Source organism: Triticum dicoccoides, chromosome 7A (genome assembly GCF_002162155.2).
Source record: "Triticum dicoccoides isolate Atlit2015 ecotype Zavitan chromosome 7A, WEW_v2.0, whole genome shotgun sequence".
In the NCBI taxonomy this organism is placed as follows: domain Eukaryota; kingdom Viridiplantae; phylum Streptophyta; class Magnoliopsida; order Poales; family Poaceae; genus Triticum; species Triticum dicoccoides.
Window position 1 is genome coordinate 724,983,609 of NC_041392.1, and position 11,903 is coordinate 724,995,511.

Consider the following 11,903-nt stretch of genomic DNA (forward strand, 5'->3'; position numbering starts at 1 on the left):
TAAATTGTGAAAGCCAAGACTCAAAATCTTAGGTTTCGATACCATGTTAAGTTTCATGCACTAGCCAACGCAAGCAAAAATCTGAACTAATGGAAAGGGCAGTTGACCTATACACCTTAACAACAACATGCAGAAGTTCTAGGTTTGAATACAAAGAAGTAATGAATATTCATTGGCAATTAATTCATATGTTTCAACGCTTTTGTTATATTTAACTTGCTATTTCACCAAGATACTTCTGAACATGCATGTATAGTATTTACCATTTGTGTATTACTCATTATCACACGTCACTTTGCTTTCCAAATTTCAGATCGGCACCCCTCCTACTCTTATCAAGGCCAAGGTTCCTTGGTCATCCCGTAGAGGCAATCTCTCTAAGAAAGTTAGAATCCTGAAAACAGTGAAAGGGTAATAGTAGATTATGTTTTCCTGTTTTGTTTATTCTTGTTGAAGTGGTTGTCTGTATTCGTGTTTACTAAGCTTATATTACCTAGTTCCTAGCTTCATGTTTGCCCTTTGCATGTCGTTGCATATGTCTTGCTTGTGCAGCATACTGAACAAACTGACGCTAGAGAAATTTGATCTACTCACAAAGCAAATACTGGATAGTGGAATTACTAGTGCTGGTATCTTGGAGGTTTGATTGTTTCCAGCTGCATAATAGTTCATACTTTGTGATGGTTTCTTGGTGGTTCATCTATCTTTTGCTTTTGATTCAGGATGTTGTGTCTCTCATTTTTGAGAAGGCTGTTTTTGAGCCCACCTTCTGTCCGTTGTATGCTCAGCTTTGTTATGAAGTCAGTTTCAACTGCCCGTCATTCCCTGCTGAAAAACCAGGAGGTGGAATGATTACATTCAAACATGTGCTGTTGAACAATTGTCAGAAAGCTTTTGAAGGTGCCGACAACCCAAAGGTTGAGATTCCAACATGGACCGGACCTGACCAAGCTATGATGACAAGGGATAAGGAAAGAAAATTCAAACTTAGAACACTTGGAAATATTCGTCTAATTGGTGAGCTAATCAAGCGATGGATGCTAACCGAGAGGATAGGTCATTGTGTTGCGAAGGTACACATTAGGAATTGATAATACATATATTGTTCCATGTAAACTTTCCTAATCCATTTGTTGTTTGCACTACATAGAAATTACTGGGGTCTGACAGAAAGGCTTGCCCTGATGAGGAACACATCGAAACCATATGTCAATTCTTCAGTACGATTGGTAAACAACTTGATGATAACCCAAGGTCTCGCAAAATTAACAATACCTACTTCATCCAGATTAAGGAGCTGGTAGCAAACCCTTAGTTGACACCACGCTCGAAGTTCATGGTTCGCAATTTGATTGATCTCCGTTCTAACAACTGGGTGCCTCGATGTGCGGAGGTAAATGTAATCCAATTGCATGGACTTTTACATGCAGTGTCTTTCATTGTGATATTGATGGATGTTTGACATGAAAAATAATAACAAATAACAATGGTTATCGTATTATTATCTCTCTACGCGCCAGGGGAAATAAAAAATTGCGGGCATGCCAGTGTACTAAGTACACAAATAAACAGAGGGAAACATGCACTTTATTAATCTCTCACTGAAGAAACAAAATTACAAGATCCCTTTACATATGAGCTCCGTGGCCTACTAGCGCGGCCTGCCTGACTGCGGCGATTACGGTCTCCTAGTTCCCGGGGCCTCGGAAGGCTCCCGGTTAATTACTCCCGCGGGTTACTCCGCGAGATATCTCCGATTAAGCTGTGTGGTCGTCTTCGCTTCTCGTCCTCCATGCATGATGATGGTGATGTGTGTGTGGGCAGCGGCAGAGCCCGTGTCCTCGTCGGTACACACGCCGCAAGTGGTGTGGCCTTAGCGGTGGCCGCGCCCGCCCTCGCCATCGTGCCTCGTCGGTCTTGGCGGCGTTGGAGTAGTTGGTGTTGAGGTAGCATGGGTCGCGCTCAGCTTAGACTTCTCGACGACCGGTTACTTCATTGGGGTGTTCAAGGGGCTACGCCTTGTGGGAGTAATGGTTTGGAGAGACCGGCGTCTGTGTAAAAACTGACACGCTCTCACGTTGGCATGGCCGAGGTGGTTGGCGCCTCGTCTCGGCTAGACACCAAGTATTTGGTGGTCGGCCAAGGCAAAGGGGACCGCCTCACGAGGCCGTGGAAAGGTGGCGTTGTAGAGGCCGCGTCGCCTTGGACTGGTGCTACGCCAAAGGGTGACCTGTACACCGGCGACGCCGTGGACCTATACGCCAAGGACCTGTTCGCCACTGTAGGTGCACCTCTCGAAGGAGGGACCGGTCTTGTACTGTGTCGCTGCAAATTCCGGCTCGGTGAAGGATCTGTACTCCATTGACCTGTTCGTCGGGGACGCGTGCCTCGTGAAGGAGGAGCCGGTCATGGAGGCTCGTCGTTGCGGACGCTGGTTCCGTCGAGAATCTGTACACCATGAAGGGAAAGGCGAGTCTCGGGCTGCATCGTCGGCGAGCTCCGGTTCCACCGTGCCGTCTCCTCCAAGAGTGTGATGCAAAACCTGTACGCCGGTGACCTGGGTTCGCCATGGACCTGCCTGCCGAGCTCTGATTTCGTCGCCGTCTTCTCTGAAAAGCAATATGCCAGGCCCGTTCATCGTGACCGGGACGTGATGGACCTGTGCACCGGAGAGTCGGAGACATGTACGTCGCGACCTGAAACCATGACCTATTCGCCAGGGCCATGATAGAGTACCGAGGCTAGCGGTTGGGCCACGTCGTCGGCGAGCTCCGGCTGCTCCCAAGTCGAAGGTGACACGCGAGGATAATGGGCTCGGTGAAGAGCGGAAGGAGACATGGCACAAGTACATCATGCCGGCGTCGTCTCCATGCCCTCGGCGAGGCCCTCCTTTGTGTGGATGGACGACTTCTCCACCGTGACCGTGTTCTGCATTCACGCATGAGGGATAAGAGAGAGTTATCCCTGCGTATCTAGACAAATCTAAGACATAACTAGATACATTCGTATCTAGACAAATTTAAGACAAGAATTTTAAGACGGAGGGAGTACTTGCTTATTTTAGGCGACAAGCATCAACAACAAATCTTGGTAGTTTGTACCTGCGGTAACAATTTTGTAGACTGGGCAAACCAATCTTATTTTCCGAGGCAACAAAGATCGGATGAACCAATCTATTTCTTTTCGAGGCAACATATTAGGTTGGTGTGAACCAAACCATTTTTCCGAGGCAACAAAGATCGGGATGAACCAATCTATTTTCCCGAGGCAACAAATTTGACTGATGTGAACCAATCTAATTTTCCGAGGCAACATGGGATTGAATAAATCAATCTATAATCCGAGGCAACCTGATTGGATGAACCAATCTATTTTTTTGAGGCAACATGATTGGATGAACCAATCTAATATCTGGGTCAACATGTTGATCGGTGTAAACCAATCTTATTCTAAACAACAAGCCATGAGGAAGGAAGGAATCTGTATGTATATGATCTCACCGTTCCTTACCAAGAGACACATGGCCGCATCGATGCAGCCGCCGGCGTCGGGAAGTGATGTCTCCATACACTAAGGGCATCTCCAGCCGCGCCTTCAGGAAGGCCTCCTTAGAAGATTTTGTCACGCCGGCGCCGAAAAAATGGCCCAGTCGCGTCCCAGGAGCCCGATTTTTGCCGGCTTGCGCCGAAAACAGCGCCGGCGGACTCAGGCCGAACCCGGCGCGCTGGAGGCGCCTGGGGGCGCCGGGGCGAGCTGTTTTGGCGCGAAAAAGACGCGGGCCAGCCGCGTCAACGACTCGGCGCCTCGTCTTCCCCCAACGGCCTCGGTTCCCGCGGGGAATCAATAGCAAGGCTGCCGGTCAGCCTTGCCATTGATTCCTCACGGGCGACGCGTTCACGGGACGGCGCGCTGACGCCTCCACTCCCTCGCACGCGTACACACGGGCGCGGCCCGGCTATAAAAGCCGGCGGCCTCCACTCACCTGCGCCCACACCAGCCCCGCCCCTCGCCGCCGTCCAGCCCTTCCTCTCCCTACCTCTCCCCGAGCGCCGCCGCCCAGCCCCTCCCTCTACCTATCCCGAGCCCGCCCAGCCCCGCCTTCGCCATGGCAGAACGCTTCCGCGGAGATACGGCGGCGGCCAACGGCTTCGGCCGCCGTTCGCTCCGTGAACAGGGGGTCCTGGCTCCTGTTCCAGGCGAACATCCCGGCGCCGCCGGACATGCGCGCCGGGCCGGCGGGGTGGAGACTCAGCGCCGGGGGAGTGCCCATTCCCCCGTTGCCCGACGCCGTGGCGAAGCCGAGGTACTTCGCCGAGGAGGTCGAGATCGTGCGCGCGTCCCTCACCGACGCCGAGCTCTCCCTCCCCCAGTACGCCGCCGATAACCACGCGGCCTGGGCGGCGTATTTTGAGCGCCGCCAACAGCAGCGCTTGGCATCCACCAACTGCGCGTCTGTGGTCGGCGGCCGGCAGAACAGCGAGGGACGCCACCTCTGGTGGGGCGTCCCCGGCCGCACACTCGAGGGCGTGCTCACGTACCTCAAGGGCGGCAACGACCCGCCGTTGGCGTACCCCCCGGCGAGGGTGGCCGCCCCGGCGCAGCACCGACACGCTGGGCCATGGGCTCCAAGGAGGTTCGGCGCCTCCTCTTCTTCCTCCTCATCCCGTTCTTCTTCACACTTCTCCGGCTCTTCGGCGCTGCTCGGCGTCAAGGCCGAGCCCGCGGCGGAGACGCCACTCGGCCGGCGCACTCGCAGCGTCGGCATCGTCATCAACGAGGGCGGCCGGCGCGCCCCCTCGTCGGCTCCTCCGCGCTTCGTCAAGCCAAAGACGGAGCCGGGGCTGGCGCCGGTGAAGACGGAGCCGGGGCTGGCGCCGGTGAAGGCCGAGTTCGACGACGACGACGACGCCGCCCTTGAATGGGCGCGCCAGGACTCCATTGCGATGGAGAAGGCGCGCCGTGAGAAGGAGATACTTCGGCGCGACAAAATCTCGTTAAACAATTTGCGTGTGTGCGCGTGAGCAGCCTGATGGCCGCGTGTGTGGCTGTGCCCCTCTCCGGTGTGTAGCCCGCCGCCGGCAGCCCCGTGCATGAGGGCGGCCTGGCGGCCAGCCCATCTGTGCGCGCCTCCCCGTGCGCAGCCCTGCGGCGGCGCGTGTGTGGACGGCCTGACGGCCGGGTGTGTTCGCCCCGTTCGAGTCCTCGTGTGTGGGTCTCCATGGCGCCTGGGCATCAAGAGAGAAAAGAAACATAGGTATCATATGGGCAGAAAAAGAAGAGCACCATACGACTTGGACATAACGCAAAATGGCCAGGTGTGCACCACCACCGGCGGTGCAACTTCCTAGCCTCGCAGACACGATCAGCGTCGTCCCCGGCCGGCCGGGGCATTGCCGCCGGTGTGAGCGCCGTTCTCGTGTGGGTCGTAGCTGTCGCCGCTGCTTCATCTACATGTGGCCTGCTTGTGCGAGGGCGCCGTCGGCTGCCACCATGGGCGCACGCTCTCCTGGGTGCCGCCTCTTTCTTGGCCGAGTGCTCGCTTGGCTGTCGATCTTTGAATCTTCGATCTGCATGACGAAGAAGATTAAAGAAGAATAGAGAGATGAATCAATGTGCACGGTTAGTCTTGAGTCTTGGCGTCGCGTGCGTGTGCTTGCTTGGGTTGATGGAGTGTGCGGCAGCGCGCATGGAAGAAGGCTCCGCCGGGCTTGCCGGCGGGCGTGCGTCGTCGTCGTGGTCGCAGCACGTCTACGGTGCAGTGGACGTATGCCGGCGCGTTCTCCGAGCGCATGGTCCTCCCTGGCGTGGCCTTTTGGCTTCCTTTTTTCGTCACCGAGGGCGCAGTGGGGGCTTCTCTGCAGGCTCCTCCGTCCATCTGCTCGACGCTGCCGCCGTGGGCGCGTCCCCCCTTGACTCGTGGTGGCTGCTTCTTATATAGGCAGGTGTGTGGCCAGAAGGGATAAGTCTCGACCGGCGCTCCTGATCTCGTGGAGAGATGACAAGATAAGGATGCATTATCTCCTCTGAAGCTTATCCCCTGTGCGTGCATTGCAGCAGCTAGACCTACACACGGACACGGTCACGGCTGACACGTAGGGACCTGGCCTGATCAGCTTTCGTGGATAGTCAAGCCAACTAACTCGTCACGTTCAACGAGCTAGCTACATGCACGCATAGGATTTCCATCGTAATCATAACTTGTACGTGAGATGTGCCCATGCATAACTCTTTGCAGGGACGAAGCTAGAAAAAATCGCCACTGGTGTCAGCCACAACCCACTACTGGATTATGGCAGGAAATATAAATAACTTTCAAAAAACAATACAAAGAATGAAAATATGCAATTAGCAAACAATATAATAGTTGTTTATTTAAAAGCTTGCATACCAAGTGAAGGCAAGAAACCAGTTACAAATTCATAAGAAGAAGAAAATAAAAAAAGACGACTGTAGAGAGCTTCATTTATAACTTCGAGCAAAAGATCAACAAACAAAACATATTACACTGACAACAATTGTACATAACTAACAATACTAAATATAAATATCATCAAACGAAACTTAAAGTGACTCGAGACTCACATTTTATAATTTCCCTTCATGGCCTTTCACCTTCTTAAAGAGATTAATCATGTCATCATTTGTAATGGTAGAATTTTTTTTCCTGCTTAGCAAATCAGTCAATCACTCATAAACTGCTCACTCATTTTGTTATGTAGAACATTGCTGCCAATATTAATTTTTGAAAATCACCAACAATCAACAAAATTAGAATCGAATTTAGAAGTCGATGCACCAAATCAAAGAAAAAAGATTCTTCTGGGCATCCACGAACAATATAGCAAGCTCAGCAATACAAACCAAATTGGAAAATATTTGATTTGTCCGCACATTATCAATGTAAATGTGAAGTTCATGACCAAGATCAATCAATTTTGTTGAATCAAAATCATCATGTGATATAGTACATTTCAACAAAAAATTATGCATAATCCCCAGATGAATCAAGGAAGAGAAATTCAAATTAGGCAAGGTGAGAAATTTCTGTATAGGGGTCACATATGTCCGTACAGACATGGTGTACCTTGCCGAAGACCTGGACTCAGGAACTTTCCTCAGCAGACTATTAGATTAAAATTGTTTTCTTGCCGCTGCGGCCGGCCGGCTGGCCGGCATGAAAACATGCTGTTTTTGCTTCGCAGTTGTGTTGTTTCATCGAGCGGTGAGAGAGAGATTGAGATTGCTAGGGTTTGGTTCTGGGTGCCGAAATTGAGGATTGAGTCGGCGAGGAGAGGCTTTTTTTTTTGTTGAGAAACACCAGGCGGCGAAAAGACGGATAGGTGTGGATGGTGTGATCTGCACGTACTTCCGCGGCTATCAGATTAACGTGTTGCGGGCTTTTCGTCAGCCTTTTTGTTTGCACGACTGTAATTGGGCTGGCATTTTGGGTTTGTGGAGCGGCTTTCCGTCGGCCGGGCTGGTGTCAATCGATCTTTCAGGCTGGGATCAAAGACAAAATTTATTAAGCATGCTAATTGAAACGCTGAACTCCACTGGTGTCAACTGACACCAGTGGTTGTACGTGAGCTCCGTCCCTGACTCTTTGCATGCCTACGTACAAACTAGGTGCTAGGTAATCACTGCTCCGTGGTCTTGATGACCCTCTCTGATGAATATCAACATATTATTCTTGGTCATATTCATTCTTGCACATACATATTGACACCATTTTTTTATATTTCATAACAAAAATCCGCCAAAATGGCGTCGAACAATGGATTGATGTTACTAGTGTGCTGCTATTATGGTGTAGTATATGAGCTTTTTAAGTATAACTAGTACTGCAGGTGCTGGGTACTTTTTTTTTTGAACTGTCCAGCAATTACTGGCTATTTCATTGATTCATAGCAGGGAGAATATGGTGATAACAAAAAGTGTGTGGCGGTCAGGGACCAAGGATAAAATGGAGAGAAAAAAGTGAAAAAGAGGGTCACTTAAAAACCTACAATCTCACGGTGGCTCCCCGAAGGGGCTCTCAATGCAGTTGGCTCCCGCCAGTCTCCATAGCTCCAGTGAATTTCTCAATTCTCTCACAATGTCAGAGGTGGAGGCTATCTTGCTTTGAAAAGTGCATCTATTCCTCTCCTGCCAAATCTCCCAGCATGTTGCAAGGAGTGGCATGTCATATTATCAGAAGAGGTATATCGCTTTGTAGGAAGGGTTTTAAGATATTCAAGGAAATTGCTGCTATTATGGTGCAGTATATAAATGCTGAACACATAGAAGTGGTTGTGAAAAAAATCCAAAGCCATGGAGGTTCTCTGTCATCTAGCTGGTGCCCTACAATATTAATTTTCATGCATCAACCAGTATGACCAAAAGTTCTTGAGAGGCTTATCGATAATTTGAGAGATTTGGATATACTGACTTTGAGATTAATTGAGGTTGTAAGGTTTAATATTGAAAATGTATATTTTTTAAATTATGGAGAAGGGTAATGTTTCATGCCAATCGGGTAGAAATTAACAAAATATATACTGGTGGAATTCAGGGAGCAAGATCTGAGGTGTCCGTTGGAGCGCGAGGAGAAATAGAGAGGCCATCTTTTGGAGTTAATCTCGAGGATGCCATTAGGCTCACCGTAAGAGCGAGCAAGCTGGAGTCGGAGGTGGAGAGGCTGGAGTCAGAGGCGGAGAGGACTGCATGGGAGGCACAGGCGAAACAGACCCGGGAGGCACAGGTGAAGCAAACCTCGAAGCCGAGTAGTGAATACTTGATGACGGCAAGGATGGTGATGTTGTACAATGAGTTGTTGGGGGTAGGGAATGAGATGATGACTGTGCTGAAGCTGGGGGTGGCGGTTATGTTTGCACTTCTTCTTGTGTGTGCCGTAGGTGTGATGAAGATGTGAGAGCATTGAGTTGTTCCGAACGACATATATGGTCATTTGGTAGTATGTATTGTGGACTGATGATTGATGTTTGGGATGATGAACTATGTGCGATGTGGTCGTTTTGTGTGTTCAGACATCAGATTTGCCCATATACTTTGGACTATTGTTGTCTGGTGGCGGGCACCGGATTCGAGCGCGTTGGCTGGGCTCGTCGTCTGCTGGCGTCGGCACCTGCTCCGAATGTTGTGCGCGCGTTGGCTGGGCTCGTTGTCTGGTGGCGTCGGCACCGGATTCGAGCCGCATTGTTCCTCTCTTCAGTCTCCGGTCTCTGCTCTCTTCGCTGCCTTCTCAGCAGCTACTGTGGTACTCCCTTTGTAAACTAATATAAGAGTGTTTAGATAACTAAAATAGTAATCTAAATGTTCTTATATTAGTTTACGAAGGGAGTACTAGTTTTTCTTTTTTTGAGACAAACATACTGTGATACTCGTGGCAGTGGCCAATGGCCAGTGGCATGGACTTGTGGTATTATGCCATTTTAGTCGGCCTATTTGACCGATCAAGCCCTTGTTTTACCTTGGCTAGCCCAGTATGAAATGCGGCCGCGCCGTACGGTGTCCCTCGGCCACGTGCTCCACAGCGGTGGAGCTCAACGCGACCGCGAGCTTCTCCGGCGGCACCGCAGCCGAGGGCAGGTACCGTCCGCTCATGTTCTCCCACCTCGTGGCCTCTAATTATTGCGCAAGTAGAGGTGACGATGTCACGATTTGACACCGATTAATAGGCAAGTGACCAAAAAAGGTACTATTAGGCTGGTCATAATGGCACTACCTTTATAGTGCATAGTATCATAGATTAGTATTATAGGTGGTCTCATTTATTGCCATACGACACATAGTAGCACTATATTTATTATGTTATGGTTTCTACCTATGTTACTATAACCATCTCTCTTTTTTAATTGCCTACCACATAAGCATGTTCGCAAGTCCCAAATACATGATACTATTTATGTTACCCCCACTATGGCCAGCCTTAACAACTCCACTATATTTTAGTGCTCCATCACCTGTCGTTGTCCTTGGATTGGCTGCAGCCGTGAGCCATATCATTGCTTAAACCTTATCACAAGTTGTTAAATGTGAAGTCGGTCTTCTGGAGTAGGAGTATATGATACTTGTGGTGTTTTCTTTTTTAGTTGGAATTGTGGTGTTTGGTTGACCAACGTAAATTTGAGTCTATGACGTGTCCAGGCTTTGACAATTTGCTAACTCTTCCACTGGGCTGTGCACTACTGGTTCGGTATGAACAATGTCTGTTGCATGTTTTTCTGAGATTTGCTTAGGCCTCCTTTGGTTTATATACGGTTTTTTTAGGGATTGTAAATGATAATAATTTTGTAAGAAAAATTTCTTTAAAGCATGCAGTTAGGAAACAATCCTTTACATTATAAAGGAAATAAAATAGCGTAAACTCATTGCAAAAATTCATGTCTTATGAATCAAATGTCATCTCTTTTCTTATAGGAAATGAGATTCATGTCATCTCATTTCCTATGTTTTTATTGATATGGTATTTCTATTCTAATATGAACCAAAAAGGGCCTTAGTTGGGCTTTAACTCTGCCTTCGGACGTTTTTTTTAAAGACTGATCGGCTTTTTCTTAGGATATGGGAGTCTAGTTGACGAGCGCTCCTTCGGGAGCCTCACAACGATCACTTGCGGGTAGGCTGAGAGCGCGTCACTTGGTGTTTTCTTCGGATTATGTTTTTTTCGGAAAGAGAAAAAAAAACCATGCTCCCGGTTTTTTCTTGAAAAAATGTTCATCAAAACCTATTAACAGGAGATCTAGTTTTGAGATCTCGACGCGAGGAATCCAACAGTGAAAACGGTTCAAGATTTGAACGCACGATTTAAAAGATAAAACATTTTGAATATATAGATCTACGAAAAAAGAAAACTTTCAGGTTTCACATTCTGGGGAGGTGGGAGTGATCTTTGCAAGGAGTACTCATCAATTAATGATTTGAGTATATTTATTTGACTGGCCGTTCTGGGCCGGGATATTGCTACCTTCCTCTTTCATTTTAGTTGGGCTCAATTCGGCTATTAACGCATATTTCGGTCTTGGCCCGTATCAAGCCTGTCAAGCCGACTCCCACGCCCTGCTCTGCTCTGTTCACGCGACGCGGAGGTGTTTCCTCTTCTTCCCCAATCCGACACCGGCAAGGCGGCGACGATGGAGCGGCGGCCGGTGGCAATGAAGCCGCGCCGTCCGCCCCCCTCGTCCAAGTTCCCTGCCGTGGTGGATATCGGGGCCCCGCACGCGGCTGCGCTGCTGGGCGGGCGGCGCGCCCACGACCGCGAGCATCTCCGGCGGCACCACCGCCGAGCGCAGGTACCGTCCGCTCATGTTCTTCGCCCTCGTGGCCTATAATTAATGCGCAAGTAGAGATGCCTATGTCACGATTTGACACCGTTTAATACGCAACTGGTCAAAAATGACAGTACGATTACCAACTTCGCCCTCCCCGGCCGGCCGCCACTTGTTCGAAACCTTGCACTAGCAGTCTTGCACAACCCAAATCCAGCACATGTAGAGCCATCGAGGTGCGGGTGCCTATTGCTATCAGCAGCCTATGGATGTCACCATTTCTAGGCAGATTAATACGCAACTGACCGAAAAATAGATAGTACGATTACCAGCTTTCCCATATTTTTGTGCTCAAGTCACCTGCCGTGGTTCTTGGATGGTCCCGTGACCCATCATCGCGCGGCCATGACCGTGAGCTTCTCTGGCGGCACCACCGGTTGCGGGTATCGTCCGCTCATGTTCTTGGACCTGGTGGCCTATAATTAATGCACAATTAGAGATGCCCATGTCATGATTTGACACCGTTTAATAAGCAACTGGTCAAAAATGATAGTGCGATTACCAACTTCACCATATTTTAGTGCTCAGTCAGCTGCCGTGGTTCTTGGCTGCACCCGTGACCCATATCTTTGCTTA

The 11,903-nt window shown here is 49.5% G+C and overlaps 1 protein-coding gene across 1 annotated transcript; it reads right to left on the minus strand.

Moving 5' to 3' along the window:
• Positions 1-1,565: 1,565 nt before the first annotated feature.
• LOC119328493 lies at positions 1,566-3,739 on the minus strand. The gene is made up of 2 exons (XM_037601465.1): positions 3,511-3,739; positions 1,566-2,928 (listed from the first exon to the last, which is right to left on the minus strand). The coding sequence occupies exons 1-2, from the start codon at positions 3,578-3,580 to the stop codon at positions 2,255-2,257; spliced, it is 744 nt and encodes a 247-aa protein (XP_037457362.1). The 5' UTR covers positions 3,581-3,739; the 3' UTR covers positions 1,566-2,254.
• Between the last annotated feature and the right edge of the window lie 8,164 nt (positions 3,740-11,903).